This window comes from Dermacentor variabilis, chromosome 7 (genome assembly GCF_050947875.1).
Source record: "Dermacentor variabilis isolate Ectoservices chromosome 7, ASM5094787v1, whole genome shotgun sequence".
Taxonomy (NCBI): domain Eukaryota; kingdom Metazoa; phylum Arthropoda; class Arachnida; order Ixodida; family Ixodidae; genus Dermacentor; species Dermacentor variabilis.
The window spans coordinates 141886060-141904228 of NC_134574.1; the positions used below are offsets into that span (position 1 = coordinate 141886060).

At 41.6% G+C, this 18169-nt stretch overlaps 1 protein-coding gene across 1 annotated transcript in view; it reads left to right on the plus strand.

Moving 5' to 3' along the window:
• LOC142588025 (uncharacterized) overlaps positions 1-17223 on the plus strand; it is a 31215-nt gene extending 13992 nt beyond the window's left edge. The window contains exons 3-7 of the mRNA XM_075699461.1: positions 10831-10981; positions 13597-13689; positions 15097-15294; positions 16072-16130; positions 16905-17223. Coding sequence (XP_075555576.1) covers positions 10831-10981; positions 13597-13689; positions 15097-15294; positions 16072-16130; positions 16905-16958 — 555 coding nt within the window. The 3' untranslated portion in view covers positions 16959-17223. The remainder of the gene's footprint in view (positions 1-10830; positions 10982-13596; positions 13690-15096; positions 15295-16071; positions 16131-16904) is intronic.
• The last annotated feature ends 946 nt before the right edge of the window (positions 17224-18169 follow it).

Genomic DNA, 18169 nt, shown 5'->3' on the forward strand with positions numbered 1-18169 from the left:
CAGGGAGAGGTCTTCGTCTTGCAGTGGACATAAAACAGGCTGATGATGATAATGATGATGATGATGGTTTTCTTAAGTAGACAATGTTTGTAGGTTACACAGGCATTTTAAGAAAACTGGTAAATTTTAGTTGGCGTGTAGGCCACGGTGATGACCCAGAAGAAACCTTCTAATTCAGAAAAAAAAAAAAGGAATCTGTGCATCTTTTATAAAATGTTCAGCAATACCACGGTACCCACACACTCAGTGCGACAAATTCCAATGAAATCAATTTAGCTTTTGCCTAAAATGGGCATGCATACTCTCTAAAAGCAGTTTACACCCTTTAGTGCATATCACCATAATCCATCTTGCATGCCTTTCCTTTAATGCTGCATGCCTGGTACTTCACAAATGCCATGCGCGAATCAGCGTGACATAGCATTCTTGACAGGAAGGCAGTGAATGCAGATTTTTAAAGGGAAATAAGCAAGACAGATGATTATTGTTGTGAGACAAGGATAAGCCCCAAAGGATGTAAACTGTTCTTTTCTTTACTGTATTTTTTCCCTTCTTTTTGAGAGTGTAGGAAGGGCAAGAGCAGAAGCTTCCATGTGGCGGAAGGCTGTAGAGCAAAAGTTTGCATCAGAGTATGTTGCATTTGGAACGTTGCCTGATTCATTGTTACCACTGGTGTGTGATTGGTGACGACTGGTTTTGAGCATGCAATGAAACCTGTGACCTAAAAAAATGTTTGTGCACCGCCGACTGCAGGCCTCTTTACAAGCAAAGCCTTTGTTGAACCTGTTGTGATTAGTTGTTGATTATAATTATTTATGTAGGCACAAAGCAAATATAGATGAAAATTAATTGCATATGCGTTGAGTGCTTCTTATTCCACACTACCACTGTAGGCATGCCTACCTGACAACTGTTTTCATCTTGGAAGTTTGTTGCTGCAAGCAGCAGGTTGTCACATGTCTGTTAACTTTGTATAGAAAGTGCAAACACACTGTAGAAGCATTTCATAAAGAAGTAATGTACATAAAGAAAAAGTTAAGGATGGCAAGAAAGGTGACAGACAAGCACTGACTTCCAATCGACGGTTTTATTTGATTGGAACTTGGTTTATACATATGTGTGATCATTTCGATAAGTAAATAGCAAAGGAACAAAATTGAAGGCAACTAATTGAAACCAAGATATTGCTTTTTTTTAACTTAACACTCTGCACGTAAATACTGGTAGCAACATCATGCATGTACACACCATGTTTCCTGAATCTAACGTGGCTTTGGCATTCAGTGCTTGTCTTATTCCTTGCACTCGCCACTACTGTCAGTTGTGCACTGTTTTCACTTAATAAGCTACTGACTAGCGAAAGCCCACACCATTATACCAGATTTTTGTTTTTGATCTATCTTTAGGTTTGAAACAAGACATCTAAATGTGTGGTAGACTGCACCATTTTCTCACTTCAGCTTGATTACTTGAACAGGTGGCCATTACTTGTGTGATTAGTCAGTGTGAAGTTATGTAGTTAAAAAATTGTTTACTGAAATCTTTCTGATGGCATACACTCTCGTTGATTCCAGCTAAAGAGATATGAGAATTAAGCTATTGCCAATGTGGCTGATTGCTATAGTGTCATGAGACATCTTCATGTTTTATATACTCTTGCAATTCAGGCTTGTAAGCTCTGAACATTCACATTGGTCGAAATGACACAACATATCCTTCACATAGCGACTCAACTCCTTCGAATATGTCAAACTCTTTGTTGTTGCTTTTAACTTGGTGGCTACAGTACAAGCATGTTTCAAATACAGTTACGTGTGTGCATGTAATGCATATGCTATCATGCGTGAAATCACTGTCCCAAAAATGTCAAGCTAGCAGCTGATTTGTGAAATTTAATTGTGCTAAAGTAGTTGAGCTAACTTTAAAAGTAGCAGCTTTAGCCAAAAGCAGGCTACTTTAAATACAGATAAGCGCAAGGATTGAAACTGTCTGTGCAACAGTGGTATATGTAAATGAGAGAGGTTTGAACAGTGTCACTTTAGTGCCGTAGGATTGTGACATTAAATCAGCAGTTCTAAAGAGAAGAGAAATTTCGTGTTATGGGTTTCAAGGATTGAGTGCCAGTTGTTGATTTTCAGAGCGACTGTTTCTAGGTAAGTCTAATGGTTTCGGCACGGACAGGTGCGTGCAACCAGCGCCGGCACGGTGATATACAGCTCGGCCGCATCAGTATAGCGTGTCGTGCGATTCTTGGCGCAAGCGCCAAGTTTACTTTCACGCCAACAACGCCGCACGTGCAACGTGGGTGGCGACGCCGTCGCACTTCGTAACCGACAGGTTCCGGGCGGGAAAAACATCGAGGGAACCGCTGGTGCTAAGTCCAACGTTTGCATAAGCCTAGACGCAGATTGAACGTAAACGTGTCAACCCACCCTACGTACGTGCCCCGTGACTCTTCGCGCTGTTCTTGGAAACTGGCAATTTCTCCGCGCTGAGGTGCTTCAGAAAGTAGCAGCACTGTTCCCAGATTAAAACCCTGTTTTGTGGTGAAAGCGACCGTTTTACTAGTCAGGTATATATCGGCATCGTCGTCTGCTCTAACCGCAAGCAGACGACGCTCCGCAGGCTTGCGGTACGTCCTCAAATATTGTTCAACTGACGCGTTTTGTACTATAAACAGTGTCTTAAACGGGTTACAAACACATAGCAGTTTGAATACGAGTCGTTCGGTGCTAATGTGCGGAAGAAACGGTGCCATCTGGAATAAAGAGTGTCAGTATGGTGTCGGGCCGCGATAGGCACTGGACAGAAAGATCGCTTACATTTTAGGGACAGACGCGATTGCTTGTTCGTCTTTCACTGAACACGTGTCGGCGACACCGCCGGCACGTGCTCTGACACATACTGGACCATATTTCGTACTCTGCCATCTGCTGCGCATTATAGTGGGAACCATAGAATAAACCAACTTGTGGAAACGATTTAGCGCACCTATGTGCTCGTGTTTTATCGGCGCCACCTGATCGGGACAGAAAAAAAAAATAGTGCGTACGAATTGCGTCGAAATTTCTTCCGCTGCACAAAACCTTCGACATCAAAGCGGCCTAGCGTGAACAACTCCAGTGGATGGAGACATTTCGTTTGCTAAATAGCGAAAAGTTCTTGTGATTCCGCTTTTTTTTTTTCCCCCTCTCTGCGAGCAGTCACGTCTGGTCTCTCTAGTGTAGTCATCCGCACCGGGTGCGTGCTCGTGTGCTGCCGCGGGGAGGCCCGCTGAGACGACGGCAGCATCAGCAAGCAGGGTTTGGCTTCAAAAGGAGGCCGTTCTAAGTATGGGCTTCGGCGGGGGAACCTCCTCCAGGACAAACTTGGCGCTCTCCCCGTCCCGGATTTGGAAACTGCCCCCACAAATGCGCGCCAAGCTATATACAGACCCAGCGCTGCCAACCCCCTTCCTTGAGGAGACCGCGGCTCGCTGCATACGCGCGTGCTGCTGTCCTAAGCTGCGGCGTAGTTTTTTGATACGCGGACCCCCGAGCAACGGTGCGCGGGTCCCAGATGCCGCTGCTGCGTCATCTGCCGGCTGCCAGACTTCTAGCTGCGCGCGGTTCCCGTTTCTGTCCCCCCCTTCAGATTTTATCTGTTTCGTTTCCTCCCTTCTGCGTCCTCGTTTACGACGTGTTTTTTCATACAATGAGGACTTGGTAGCTGTTTAGCGAGCGCGGGAAAACGTATAAACACGTCCACCCGCCGTAACCGTAGCGTAGCGCCGGGTTATGTAATCTAGAGCATGCATGGCGCTAGCTCGGTCAAATAGCAGACTAAACCGTGCATGTCGGCGTGCGTTCTGCGGTTCACAGCTGGGAGAGCGTAAAGTCACTCAAAAATTCGATCTTTAGAGGTTTTTCTTTGTACTTATGAAAATAGCTGCCTCTAAGTATATAAAATATTGAATGATTTAAAGACCCTGCTCTTCCTCTTTCTTCTTCAATGTCAGCGCAATTTCCAAAGTACAAGAGCGGTAAAGGTATGTGTGTGGACAAGGAAGCTTAAGAGCGGTAATTGGTAGTAACTCTCGAATTTTATGCTAACGCTGCAATCTTACATGCGCGCCAAATATCGGAATGGACAGGGTTTGAAGTGCAACTATAATGCATCTACTTAATTTTACTTCAATAAATTGCGTCGGGTAGCTTGGCCTGCCTCCGCAGCGTAGAATAACAGAAAAACACAGACAAGAGGACCAAGAAAAAGGTGAACATGAGTGTCTGTACAAAATGCACGCCATATGGTGTTTGTTTATATACGCGCACCTGGGCCAGCTTAAATAGTGCGGATCGAACCTCCGTCGGTTTATTTTTTGTTTCCTTCCTCTCTCTTTTTCTCTCTCTCTCTCCTCCCCTATTTTTTTTTCTTTAGATCCACGATTGGAGATTCCCTGGTATCACATGGCGGCCGCGGAACAGAATAAGTCCAAAAGTGTGCTAATTCTTCAGTGGGAGTATTCTGTAAGAGTCCACCTAGTGGACTGTCCATTTCGGCCGTTGCTGACTGGATACAGCTTTACGAGCAAGGAGGAGACGCGCGGCCCCCCAGAACCCCCCCCCCCCCCTCGAGGTGTATTTTTATTTATTTATTTCATACTGCAGACCTAGATCAGGCCCAAGCAGGGTGGTGAAACACAACAATAATACAATGCATTATTCAATCAAGTAGGGTGGTAAGACACAACAGTAGTACAATGAATCAATCAATTGGAACAAGCAACAACGAGTTATTCCAGTCTGTAATAGTTCGGGGGGAAAAAAATACTTGAATAGATCTGTCCTTGCAAAATAAGGTGTTAGTGAATTCAAATGATGGTGTCGAGTAAGCCTAGATGTTGTACTAGACAGATACGATGCAGGATTAATCGATAAGTCTCCATTAAAAAGCATGGAAAGAAATCGAATTCTTAAGTGTTGCCTTCGCTGCTCAAGGACTTCGATGCCATTATCACGCATTATTTGCGAGGGGGAATCATATCGAGAGAATTTTGAGTATATGAATCCTATGGCTTTTTTTTTTTTTACCCTTTCGAGACATTTAATATTTTGTTTAGTAAACAGGTCCCAAACAACACATGCATATTCAAGTTTTGGTCTAATTAATGAATAATAAACTAGCAGTTTTACGTTAGGTGGGAAATTTGTAAGTTTATGTAGCAAAAAATGTAATTTACTCAAGGCTGAAGAACAGATATTATCAATGTGTAAATTCCATGATAAATTGTTAGTAATTGTGACACCCAAATACTTATATTTTGTTTCTTCCTGCAAAGGCAACGAACCTAACGGTTAACTAAAGGCTAGTGGAGCTTTCTGACGAGTGAAGCGAAGAAAGACTGTCTTTTCAGCATTAAGCCGCATTACCCACGTTTTGCACCAATCAATAATGCCAGGTAGAGAAGTATTTAAATCAGTTTGATCATTGGTTGAAGCAATTTCTCCAAAAAGCACACAGTCGTCCGCAAACAACCCAATTTGCACACTGGAATGGATTGAAGTAGCAATATCATTTATATAAAGTAAAAAGAGCAATGGCGCTCGGACACTTCCTTGAGGAACTCCCAAGGTGACCGGAAGACATCCAGACTGTTGCTTATTGATTTCCATGAACTGGCAGCGATTTGTTGGATAGTTTGTTATCCATGCAATCAATATTTCAGGGAGCTCAAGATGTCTAAGTTTTAGTATTAATTTGTCATGTGGAACTGTATCAAAAGCTTTGCTAAAATCTAGAAATATAGCATCAATTTGACCATTTTTATCAAGGCATGAGGGTCCGTGAATGAATTGCGGTGACAAGCTGTGTAACTGATGAATAGCCTTTTCTAAATCCGTGTTGAAAATTAGACAGTATTGAATGTTTATCTAGAAATTGGTTAATCTGATTGGCAACAATATGTTCAATTAGTTTACAACATGAAGATGTCAATGATATTGGACGGTAATTTTCTAACAATGAACAGTCACCCTTCTTGAATACGGGTACAACTCTGGCTACCTCCAGTCATCCGGTAATTTTCCAGCAAGCAACGAAGCACGAAATATAATAAGGAAACTTGCAATAGTTTCAGCATACCGTTTCAAAAAAATGTTCAGAAGGTTGTCAGGACCACAAGAAAATCTAGTTTTTAAGTTAACTAGCATTGAAACTAAGCCAGGGTATGAAATAAAATTAACTTCGAATGGATGAAACGTTTTGTCCTTGGATGAACTAATGCCAGAATTAGAAAATACACTGTGGAAATAATAATTGAAGTGACTCACAATTTCCCTGTGATCGGTAATGATTGATCCATCAATGCAGATTTGTGCTACTGGCTTCTTTTTTTCGCTTAAGTAATTCCAGAACTTTTCGGACTGTTCAACAATAAAGTTTGGCAGTACTGTATTGAAGTAGTGTTCCTTCGAGGTGCGCACTGCACGCACGAGGTTTTCTTTCATTTTTTTAACTTGATCAGGTTGTAATCAGGTTGTAGTTTGATAAGATGCCGATCAAGGCAAGTGATTATGTGCTGCCTGGGCTGACGTCCGGTGTTGGTTGCTGTCACTGTCGAACCTTGCATGTGAAGGCTGACTGCGAAACCGCTACAAGTTTCACCCATCCTTATCCCCCTATCATCTATCTGTAGGCCAGAGGACCATCCTTTCAAAATAAGTTTCACTCACTCACTCACATTATAACTGAGCCGCTGAGCCGGGCTCCCTAAAGGGTTGCAGAAGATAGTGCCCTCTTCCTATTCACAATCACTCATTCTCATTGTAACTGATATCCACTGCCATTGAGTCTTTGTCAAAAAATAAATAAAGCATTATCTTTGTTGCACTGTCTTTGAGATATATTGTATCATCTTCCTTAAAGCAAGCTAATATATAAGGACTGTTGACAATTTGCATGCACCCGTAGTTACAGTGGGGGGGAAAAAAAGTCTGGAAACAGCAGCTCTCACTGTTTCAAAAGTTTGCAGCCATAGGGGATTCTCTTGTCCCACTACAATAGCCATCATTCTGCCCTCATTTCTTTTCGTTAACGCTGCATGCTCGGTACTTCCAGGTCACGAGCGGCATGCATGTTATCAGTGTGACTTAGGATTCCCAACAAGAAAGTTGCGAGCACAGTTTTCAAGAAAGGAATCGCAAGCAAGGCAGACGATGATTATTGTTGTGGGACAAGATATGCCCCAAAGGGTACAAACTTTTTTAATAGTGTACATTTAAAGTATTTCAAGTATGTCAGTTTAAAGTGCATTGCTTAATTTTGGGCATAGGAAACAAACAGTTGTTATTGGAAGCAAATTGCGTGCACGAGGAACGGGGAGGCCAGTTGTCCTCTAGTTTAAGGTTACGTGTTATATTGATGAATTTGCATGCATTAATATACTTAGTGAGTATTAGTGAAATTTTTTGCACAGATACTATATCTTGTGAGTATGAAGAAGTGGCGATACGTTAGCCATAGGGCTGCTGAATGTTATAATGTGCAGTGCTTGTTTTTTAATACGCTGCAATGAGCTTAAGTGTTAGGCATAAGTATTACCCGAGGAGGAAATGCAATAATTAATGTGACTGTGAAGAAAGGTATAAGCGAACTTTAAGAGTACCCCCTAATGCCATAGACTACTTTCTGTGTTAATGCAACGATGTGCATGTAAAATTTTATATGTTTGTCCAATTGACCCCCTAAAAAGCTTAGCGTGGAACAATATTGTTGCCATTACGTGTACAGGGACTTCGAGTGACATTCATTTGTGGACATGTGAAAATTACAGGGCAAGATTTTTTTTAGTATCTAGGTCCATTCCTTCAGCAGCAGTTTAATACACAGTGAACTCTAGTTAGGACGAACTCTGTTAAGCTGAATTCACGCATATAATGAACAACACGGGAACGTTTGTTTGGTTTTCCATAGACTCGATGCAAAAAAAAAAAATCCACTCAGGACGAACTCTGTTAAGCTCAATTCACGCATATAATGAACAACACGGGAACGTTTGTTTGGTTTTCCATAGACTCAATGCAAAAAAAAAAAAAATCCACTTAGGACGAACTGCTTCAGACGTACTCTTCGGTTAAGACGAACATTGAGGGTGACAACCACCCCTACTGCTACCAATCCTGGAGGCTAGAGTGCCTCAATGCGCTGCACCCAGGGGTGCATGCATCAAGGCACCCTACTGGCGCATCGTTTATGGACAGAGGCAAAAACAAGAGGACGAAACAAAAAACAGTGACGTTTCACTTCGTGAATGTGGGTGACGCACAAGCGTATGGGTGCTATAGTGCACGCGATGCTATCAGCCCTCGGAGCGCCCGAGGGTTGCGGGAGTAGAATGCCGTCTTGTTAACATTTGCTTACTAACTAGATTAACAAGCATGGTGCCAGCGCGCACAATGAACACATCACACTCGATAACCGCGGACGCTCGCTGTCAAAATGCTGGCGTGAGGAATCGCGGCAGCAGCAGCGAGTGAAGTGACCTCCATGCTGTCCATCGTTTCAACAGAAACTGAGCAGCGAGAATACAGCACACACAAATCTACGAGACATCGGCCTAACTAGACTGTGCTTTCAGATCGCTTTTAAGATAAAGCCCGCGCGACAGTGCGTGGCTGAGTTACAATCCCCCCCTCTCCCTCCCCCGCTGCCATGCGCGCCACGAGAGAAAGCACGCTTCCTCTCCCCTTTCCCCTCTTGCGAATGCAAGATTGAGCCACCATCACATGCTTTCACACGCACACACCGCATACGGTGTGCAAGGACAATGTTATCACGAGACGAAGCCGTAGGTACGTCCGTACCTCAAACAAAACCTGTAGCAACTGCTAGAGGAGGTGAACCCAGCATGCCTCTGCCTACCTTCCTCCTCCTCAACGCTTCACCTCGTTACTTCTTTTTCTATTAAGTTTTCTATTAAGTTCAGCTACATAAATGCTTTTGATGTCATTTTCTCCCTTTGTAAGTCTGCTTCATTTACTGTTTTGAAGTAAGATATTTGGATGCACTGGTCACGTTGCCAACTATTATAAGATGAACAAATTTTTATGGTCCCTTCGAGCTTGTTTTAAAGGGAGTCTACTGTATTCTCTGCATCAGTATTAAGTTTAGATAATGAAATAAAAAATGGTTGCATCAACAGCTTGGAGTATACAATCAGAAGATGATAAACACAGAGGTAAGTCATTAAAATCAAGAATAAAAGTGGTTTAAGTATCAAATCTTGTGTTAGATTTTATAGGCTGAGAATAACGTCAGGATACACACACAGTTTTTTTTCAATCAAGTAAGTAGTTATAGATTAATAATAACAATAGTAGATTTGCCAGGAATAGTCTTGGTTTCGTTTCCCAGGATGTGCAAGTGTTGTGACATCGTGATGTTTTAGCACTTGCTCCATGCGCTTAATCGTCTGCTGTGCTTCTGTACAAAGTCTCACAATTATTATTATTATTATTATTATTATTATTATTATTATTATTATTATTATTATTATTATTATTATTATTATTATTATTATTATTATTATTATTATTTTCTGCTCATTCACACACCACTCCAAAGGCTCCAATTTCATGCAGAGAAGCAAGCTTGCTGCACCATGCAATCATGTGTTTCACATGTATGGATGTATGGATTTTGTATATGACTACACTATTAAATAGCTGCTGATTAGAAGAGTTGCTAGAGTGAGTAGCTGTTCAAAAATTAACTAGACATCAAGCGAAACACTCAGCAGCGAAACCTACATGTTTAAGCATCATACTAACATTGGAAAAAATATAATCCTGAACTTTGATGTTCGTAGCTGAGTGTGTCTAATGGAGACTTGTGGTACTAACAGGATGGACTGGTTCATGGCAAAGCCACCTGTAGGAGGTCATTGGAATCAGAAGAATTTGGCTGGTCACAGTTGCAAAGTGATAAATTTACTTTAATTACTTCCAGTTTAGTGTCCTTCCCTTTATTACACCTGATTAATGTGTTTCTAGTAAAGCAAATTTTGCAGGAATCAATACAAAACGTCAACTTTTGCAGAATGGACAGGTACTAGCATAGGCCAGAACATGTAGGCATCAAGAGCGGCACTTGTGGAAACACCTCTTGTGGCACTTCGCTTAAGCAAGGCACACGTAACATTTGTTGGAAGGACCAACCCTATCCCATTTGCAAGGCTTGTAATGGGGCTAGTTAGTTTTCCACGTAATGTTGAACACTGCACTACAAGAGTTACTAGGAAGACAATTTCTGCCCTACCACATACAGCCAATAAACAGTGAAGCTAGGAAAAGCATCAAATGAAATATAGAAGAGAGTGGGTAAAAAGATCACTTGTTGCAGGTGGGCAAGTTGCACTTAGATCCACTTTCTTTTGCCTTTTCATTATTATGTCTGTCATTTCAATTAAACATGGCGGTTAATTTCCCTATTAGTTTTCCTGGCTTCATTATCTGTTTGCTTCATATTGTTGTGACTAACCTCTTTAGCCCCTCAGTTTATTTTTATTCGTCTCCATTACTTTATTTGTCTAGCAACCTGCATAGTGCAACATTTCACTTTGACTTCATACCACTTATCTGCTGGCATAAACATGTCAGCTGCGACATAATCACCGCAAAGGAATTTCCATTCAGAATGCTACTAATGTGCTTAGCACTAATCGTAACATTGCAAGATGTAGTACTAACACTGCTGCTGTTGGATATATTCTCAAGTATTCCAGTATGCCTCTGCTTTGTTAAAACTTGCTGTTGACAGAAAATTCTGGATATTTATTTATGCTCGCCCCAGGACTCAAAGGCCCTGTTCAACAGCCTCCTCAGCGGGTGCCAAGATGACAGCGATAGTGATGGTTCCAGTCCAGACTCGCCACCATCTCCAAACAAGGGAGCGAGCACGAATGGGTCGCCATCACCAGCACTCAACTCAGTACTTAATTCAGGTGGGCAGAGCTGGCAAACTTTGCATGATAAGCCAGCAACTGAATGGCAAGCTTGATCTGCTGCCCCCAGTTAAAATAACTGTGCAACAAAAAATATCGTCATTACATGGCAACAACAAAAAAACAAAAGGAAGTTAAACAGCATATGCCTGTGGTTTCAGTGCAGCATAGCTACCATTTCTTCTTCTTCTTCTTCTTTTTTTTACAGAAATTTAGAAATAAGCTCGACTCATCTACATAAGAATTCATACTTAGAGGGACCATAGATTATTGTTTGAGCTGCCAGAAACACTAATTTTTTTATGTTGAGTAAGAATGCATGGTCCAAAACAGTTTGAGTTGTTATACAGATGTACTTGTTTACAGATATACTTGTAAGTTATGTCTGTTTGCATCCAAATATGTATACAAACAGAATGAATATGCAGGCGTATTTACAACCTGGTCATGCTCCAGTTCATGTAGTCAGGTTATGTACTTGGAAATACACAGTTGTATGTATGCACAAACAACCTGCATTGTGTACAAGCTAGCATGTGCACAGAATCTTCATCGTTAAACAACCCGCCGTGGTTGCTCAGTGGATATGGTGTTGGGCTGCTGAGCACAAGGGCGCGGGATCGAAATGCGAAAACACCCGTGTACTTAGATTTAGGTGCACATTAAAGAACCCCAGGTGGTTGAAATTTCTGGAGTCCTCCACTACGGCGTGCCTCATAATCAGAAAGTAGTTTTGGCGTGTTAAACGCCGTAATTTTTTTTTTCAATGTTAAACATGGCCATGTTTTCAACTGTCATGCTTTGAAGGGACACTAAGAGAAAAATAATTTGAGCTGAATTAGTCAAGTGCCCTTCTATAACACCAAAAATACAACTTTTGCCATGAGAAGCGCTTGGTATTCAAAAAAGTATGCAAAAACGAAATATGGGTGGCAATACCATCTTCAAGTTCCTGCACCAACTCTGTGTGACGTCATTGATCTTGACAGCAACTGCTCAGACATGGTTAACCTTTCTTTTTTTTTTCATCAGTAAAGATGGACTACATTGCATTTTAAAAGAGCAAAAGAGGGAACTGAAAATGCTTCATGAAATTTTACTATGCCTCAATGGCCAAAGTATGATAAAATACATATTGAAATTCATGACATCCCACTGACGGGAACTGTACTGTAACATACTGTACTGTAACTGGGATTTCAGCATGAAATTCATGGAAATGTAACTTTAACCCTCATTTTCTTTCTCACAATAAACCTGTTATCGAAGAATGAATGAAAATGGTGTTTTGAAATAAGGTTTGACGAGGCTAAACAGATTTAAGTCTTTCCCTTTAGTATACCTTTAAGAATGTGTTCAAAGCAGCCGTGTCTTTGTCCTCATTGCACAACACTCAAAGACTAAATGCTTGAATGTACTGAAATTTCTGCTTGAATTAAGCGGTATGAAAGTGAATTCAAAACATAGCAGGCCAAGCAAAATATTTGTATTTGATCAGGTGAATAAAAATTTTGAATTATGCAGGTTTGAATCATTGTAAAGCGATAATATTCTCGCTTTTTATTTAGTTGACAGTACGTGAATAATATCTTTAAAAAATATAAAGTTCAACAAATTGGTAGTGATTGCTGACATGACATATTTTGCTTGTCATTTTTTTTTTTGCCGGTACATGCAAGTCCAGGCCCACTAAAGCCTAGATAAAGAATACTGGCATGCTTCGGAGAAACCTTAATAATTTCATTATAATATCTTGTTTCTATGAATGAGTTTCAGTTTCAGTACCCAGAGGGCGCATGCTTCATGACATTGTTCACTGCGTCTGCGGCAAGCAAGCAGAGCCAGAAGAAACGAGCACAGCACTGTTGCTTAGTTTTTTATGAGCAACGTCATACCTGGAATTAATAACGCCACGTTTTCCAGAAAATCCGGTGTCGGCGTTCAGCGTCGACCTTCTTTCCGCAAGAAATCATTCTGAACCATACATACTCTCTACGGCACTAAAGTTGCTCATACCTTCTCTTACATTCTTTTCATGGTTATTCCTCGGAATCTTGAGAGTCGCAGCCCACAAACAAATGTCATGAAACAAAACTCCAACAGAGCATGCCTTTTATGTTAAATCTTCTCAGACAAAAATATTAAAAGTACAAAACGATAACAGATCAGCCCGCACAAGAGGTCGCGTTTCTACTAGAAAGCTTGCCTTCGTACATAGATTTCGCCGCCAGCGTTTCCCGGTAAACATTACGGTTATGTAAGCTGCAGTTGGTGCAGAAGTGTGTGAAGCAGTCAGGGATTTCTGAATGCTGTCGCATTCCACTCTTAAAGGTGAAGCTTAAGGGCCCTCCAAATTTTTTTTACACTTCATCAGCAAATTTTGATTCTTGTTATGACATCACGATAGTAGTATTATAATCATAGCAGGCCCAGCGTTTCGATGCTAACTTTAGTATGAAAATATATTTTATGTTTCTTTTCCTTCAAACTAGCCAAGTGTCATACACATGTGCTAGAGATCCTAGAACTTCAAAAATATATGTCAATATCCCTTTAGCCTACATTTTGTGCCTGGAGTGCGCAAATATTCGATGCCCTCGTCTTCTCATTCGCAGGTTCTGTGGTGTCCTCAGCGAGCAGTGTCACCAACCCTGCTGATCTTGCACCCATCTACCGCATCGGTGGGCAGTCTGTCGTATCACTAGCAGGTGAGGTGGCCAAGCACGCAGGTTTCAGTGTAGCTTACACTGCAAGTCAAATACAGTTGAACTTCATAATGAAAAAGTTGCATGCGACACGAAAGTAACTTTGTTATATCCAAGGTTTGTTAGAGACGTATGCACTGATTGCGAAAAAAAAAAAAATTGCAGTCAGGTCTATGTGAAAGAAATGCAAGTGTCATGCCTCTAACAGGCCGATTCTGACAGCCTGTCAGTGGCTTGCCCATGCCAACACATGGCATTTGAGCAACATTAATCACCCCTGCATGGTCATTAATACACAAATTGGTGGGGTTACACAGGTTTGCGAAGTTGACTGTGGGTCAGCCAAGTCACTGTCCAAGAGATACACACATATCCAGGATGAGCTGTTTCAAGTTAGTCTTGTGTATTTGATATCGTTGCTGTAACAGACATTGTCTCTGATCTTTCATTTTTGTAGAAATTCCCATCCAGATGTCACATTTATGTCATCATATTTCATCATTTGTAATATCTGTGTTTGTTATATCAAGCTCTGACATTACATTGTTTAATTGATGTTTAACATCACAAAGCCATACACAGAAGCTTTGGTGACATGATAGTAGGGTACTAAGAATTAATTCTGACCACCTGGGCTTCTTTAACATGTACCCACCATTTTCCTAGCGTTTTTGCATTTTTCTACATCAAAATGCAGCAACCACAGTCAAAAATTAAACCTGTGATATTGCACTACTAAGCCACTGAAGCAAGTAATCTTATGCAAAGAAATACTACAACAATGAAGAAATTCAAAGAACGAAGGTGATACGACACCTAAAACCTCTATTATAACAATTATGAGAATTACCGGATATAACAAAGTAAATCCAAAATTTTTCTCGCCAATATCGTTATGTAATGAACATATATTTATAACCAATATTGGATATAACAACGGTATTTTCTTGTTGGATGAGACAGATATTGCAGTGTGGTTCAGCTGTAAATGGGAAAGCCAATCTTGACATGGCTCTTTTTGTATTCAAAGCAAAAATTCAGCAAGCTTCAAACAGTTGCTAATTCATTACCATGCTCCAGCATTACAAAGTTCGTGATAGGGACACACACTTGTTTCCATTCTTTCCCACTCGTGTTCCATTGCCTTCCAAGCCAAGCACTGCTGAAAGACAACAAAATGAAAGCATAACATGCCAGTCCAATAAGTCCAGCAGTTCGCCAGAACTCTGCACTTAAACTGACCTGGCAAGTTGTGTGCACAGCTGACTTTAAAAGGTCAAGAAAAGAGTGGAAGTAGGGGTGCGGTGGCTGTTCTGGCTTTTGTTTCAAGTTTGCATCCTCTAGGCAACTGCCGATTCAGACTCATTTTCTCTCACCTTGGCTTGGCTTGTCTTGATGTGCCTCTGCCAGGTCCCGTCACTGGAGGTGCGTCGAGTAGTGGCTGCAGCCCAGCCACGGTCACCGTGTTGCCCGGTTCCCAGTCGTCCCTGGGAACTCTCATGTACCAGACGCCGCAGGGACTGCTCTACGCCGCCCCGCCCGGAGGCTCCTTGCCCGAAGCTCTGCTGCTGAACCTCAGCCAGCCGGTCTCGCTCAAGGCAGATGGAGGCACGTGCTTATCGGCTAACTCTTAAGGCTCATTCACGCCAGCAACTTGCAGAGGTCACGAGGCCAATTTGGTTGCAAATAGTCAAATTCAGAGCGCGAACTACTGGGATGCAAGGAACGAAAAAGAGGGAACAGTAGCCGTGCTTCCATACCAACTCGCCCATTTTTCACTTTTGATGCAAACGGTCGCTTTGGTCAAAAAGCAACTGTTCTGGATTTGTCGCTCACTGCTCAGTTTTTCAGTCGCAAACCTAACATCTGTCACCATGAGTCATACGTTGTCAGTCGTGGTCGGTCACGCAACCTATATCAATTGCCAGTGTGAATACGCTCTTACCCCCGACTTTGTCTCATTAGTCAGTTCTATGCACTGCAATGAAAGCTATAAGTCATATCAACCACTCACGAATGAGAGTTCTTGTTCCATGTTGGCTGGTGAGCCCAGAAGCTTTCTTGGTTCTTGTTTCTAATTGGCTGACGCTTGCGGTGCATTGCACAAACTTGATGAGGTAGAGTACAGCTATTTCTTTGCAATTGCTGGCATCTTGTTTTTTTTTCTTTATGTGTAGTACTTTCTTCCTGTCTACGTTGTTGCACTTCAAAAGACTTCTACCCTGTTATATCATTTCACCCAATTTCACATATTCTGTGCAGCACCTTTGCTGTTAAAAAAAGATCAATTTGGAGGCATTTCAAGTATGCATGTGGGCATGGGAAGTCGGGGTCATTCATTGTTGAGACATTAATAAATGTAACGCATCGTACTTCTACTTGCAGACTGTCCCACACAGCAGTACATCACAATCCCAGTACCTGTGTCAATGGCACAGCAACAGGTGAGTCTTTATGAGCACCACTTGTGAGCACCCATTCTAGGTGTGATTATGAGGACCTGCACCCTTTATGTTTGGACAGCATACTCATGCAGCTCAGTAGTGCGGGCATGACATTTTTTTTACTGTTCATTTGTAGTGTTAAGTGAATGTCCTGGCCCACAAACCACCTCCAGTCCCCTTCCAAAAAAAAAAAAAAAAGAGAGAGTACTGGCAATTCTTAAAGTGCCCAAAATAATTTACTACTATAGCAGCTTTTCTACAGATCGGTTTCGGTTTAATTTTGCAGGAGGTGTGTGTATGTTGTTGGGATGTCGCAACACTGGAATTGGTCATGTGGAAGCAGGAAATCGCGATATTTTGGCACTTGCTCAGGCTTACTCGGTTGTCTGCTACGTTGCTGCTCATTGTGCGGCCCTATGTAACAGCACATCGGACGACAGCGCGAGTCGGAGTGAGTGCCAAGGCATGACCATGTCCTGCTCTCGTGTGGCAACTTTCTGTGTCCTGATGTAGCTAAACTGAGGATGGCGTAATAATACAAGAATGAAATGAAAATGTTGACAATGTGCTGCATAGCACTGTGTGCACAAAGTGCGCTCAAATTTTGCAGAAAAAATTTATTGAGCTTGCACAGGCCTACTTTTCAATAAGTTTTCAAGAATTATACAGACTACCTGAAATTAGATTAATATGTGCGCATTTGCAAATTTTCTGCAGTGTACATTATAAAAGCCACCAATGTGTTCTCTCTCTCTCTCTTTTTCCTTTTTATAGGCTAGCACAACATCGTCAAGCTCATCATGCAAGAGAGAACGAACAGGCAAATAGGCCAGAAAATTCGAAGCTGAAGCAGAAACCGTGAAAGAGGTGTGCCGTCGTGATTACGGCAACGGCTTCGTCTCTACGACGCACAGGATCAGAGAGCCAGCCTTGCACTAGCAGTGCCATCATGACAGTACCTGAGAAGAGCAAAAGCCAAAACAGCCGGCCAAACCTTTTTGCATTCGGTCAGACTATGACGACTGTGGAGCCTATTTTGAATGCCCAGACTGTTACTTGGACAGCAGTGGCAATAAATCTTTTATGACACGTCTGTCTTGTGCAGCCTTGTTTGTTTAACTAAGAAGCTGACATTTGGCGTCGGTGTGTAGCGGCTGCCGCATGGCCACCGATGGCGGTTGACGCAGGCTTCAAGCGCTCCGTGGTTAAAAGTTTTATGTCATGAACTCTTGTCTAGATACATGGGAATGGAGAACTTGTGTTGAGTGGAATCCACTGTACCAAATGTGGTCAATTCTGTTAAAGGGTTAAAAATCCTGTCAACTGTAAAGAGCAGATTGTTTATTTAGGCCATCGGTTCTTTTTAACAAAAATTGTTATAAGTTGCAAAATAAGAAAACAGAAGCATGAAGTCTATGAATTTGGAACTCAACATCAAAAAAAAAAAACAATATCACAATTATTTAACTGCACCTAGTGAGTAGACAAAATTTATGCATTATATGTTGCTCTGAAATATGCCACTAAACTGTGAGCAGGGTTTTTGCAGAGCACTTCCACTAAACACTGTAGCATTTTCAAGTAAGCTGTAAACTCGTAGATCGCATGTACCCACTTGAGATGCTCTTACAAATGCAGTTTACAGAACTGCGATACCTGTCTTGAGGCGCAGAGTTACAAATTTATAAACTTAGTGTTTCAATTCTTTCTTTAGCTTACTAAATTTCAGCAATATTTGTAAAAGTGATCAGGCCATTAATCAAAAGTCTCTTTAATTCCCACAACTGGTAGGATTCGGCTCTCTCTCTTAAACCCAATAACATTCATTCGAAATGCTTAAGCGAGTGTCTAATGGAAGCATTTCTGTTTTGCATGTATTTGAATAGGGAAATGGACCAGAAGTACAGAATTCTTTTAAAGGCCAACTGCACTGAAATTTTACTTAGGTGAAGTTGATTATAAATTTTTGCATACATTATAAAGTCTGGCACTACTCTTTCTGCCCAGCCTAGTACTTATGCTCCACAAGTTCATTAAAA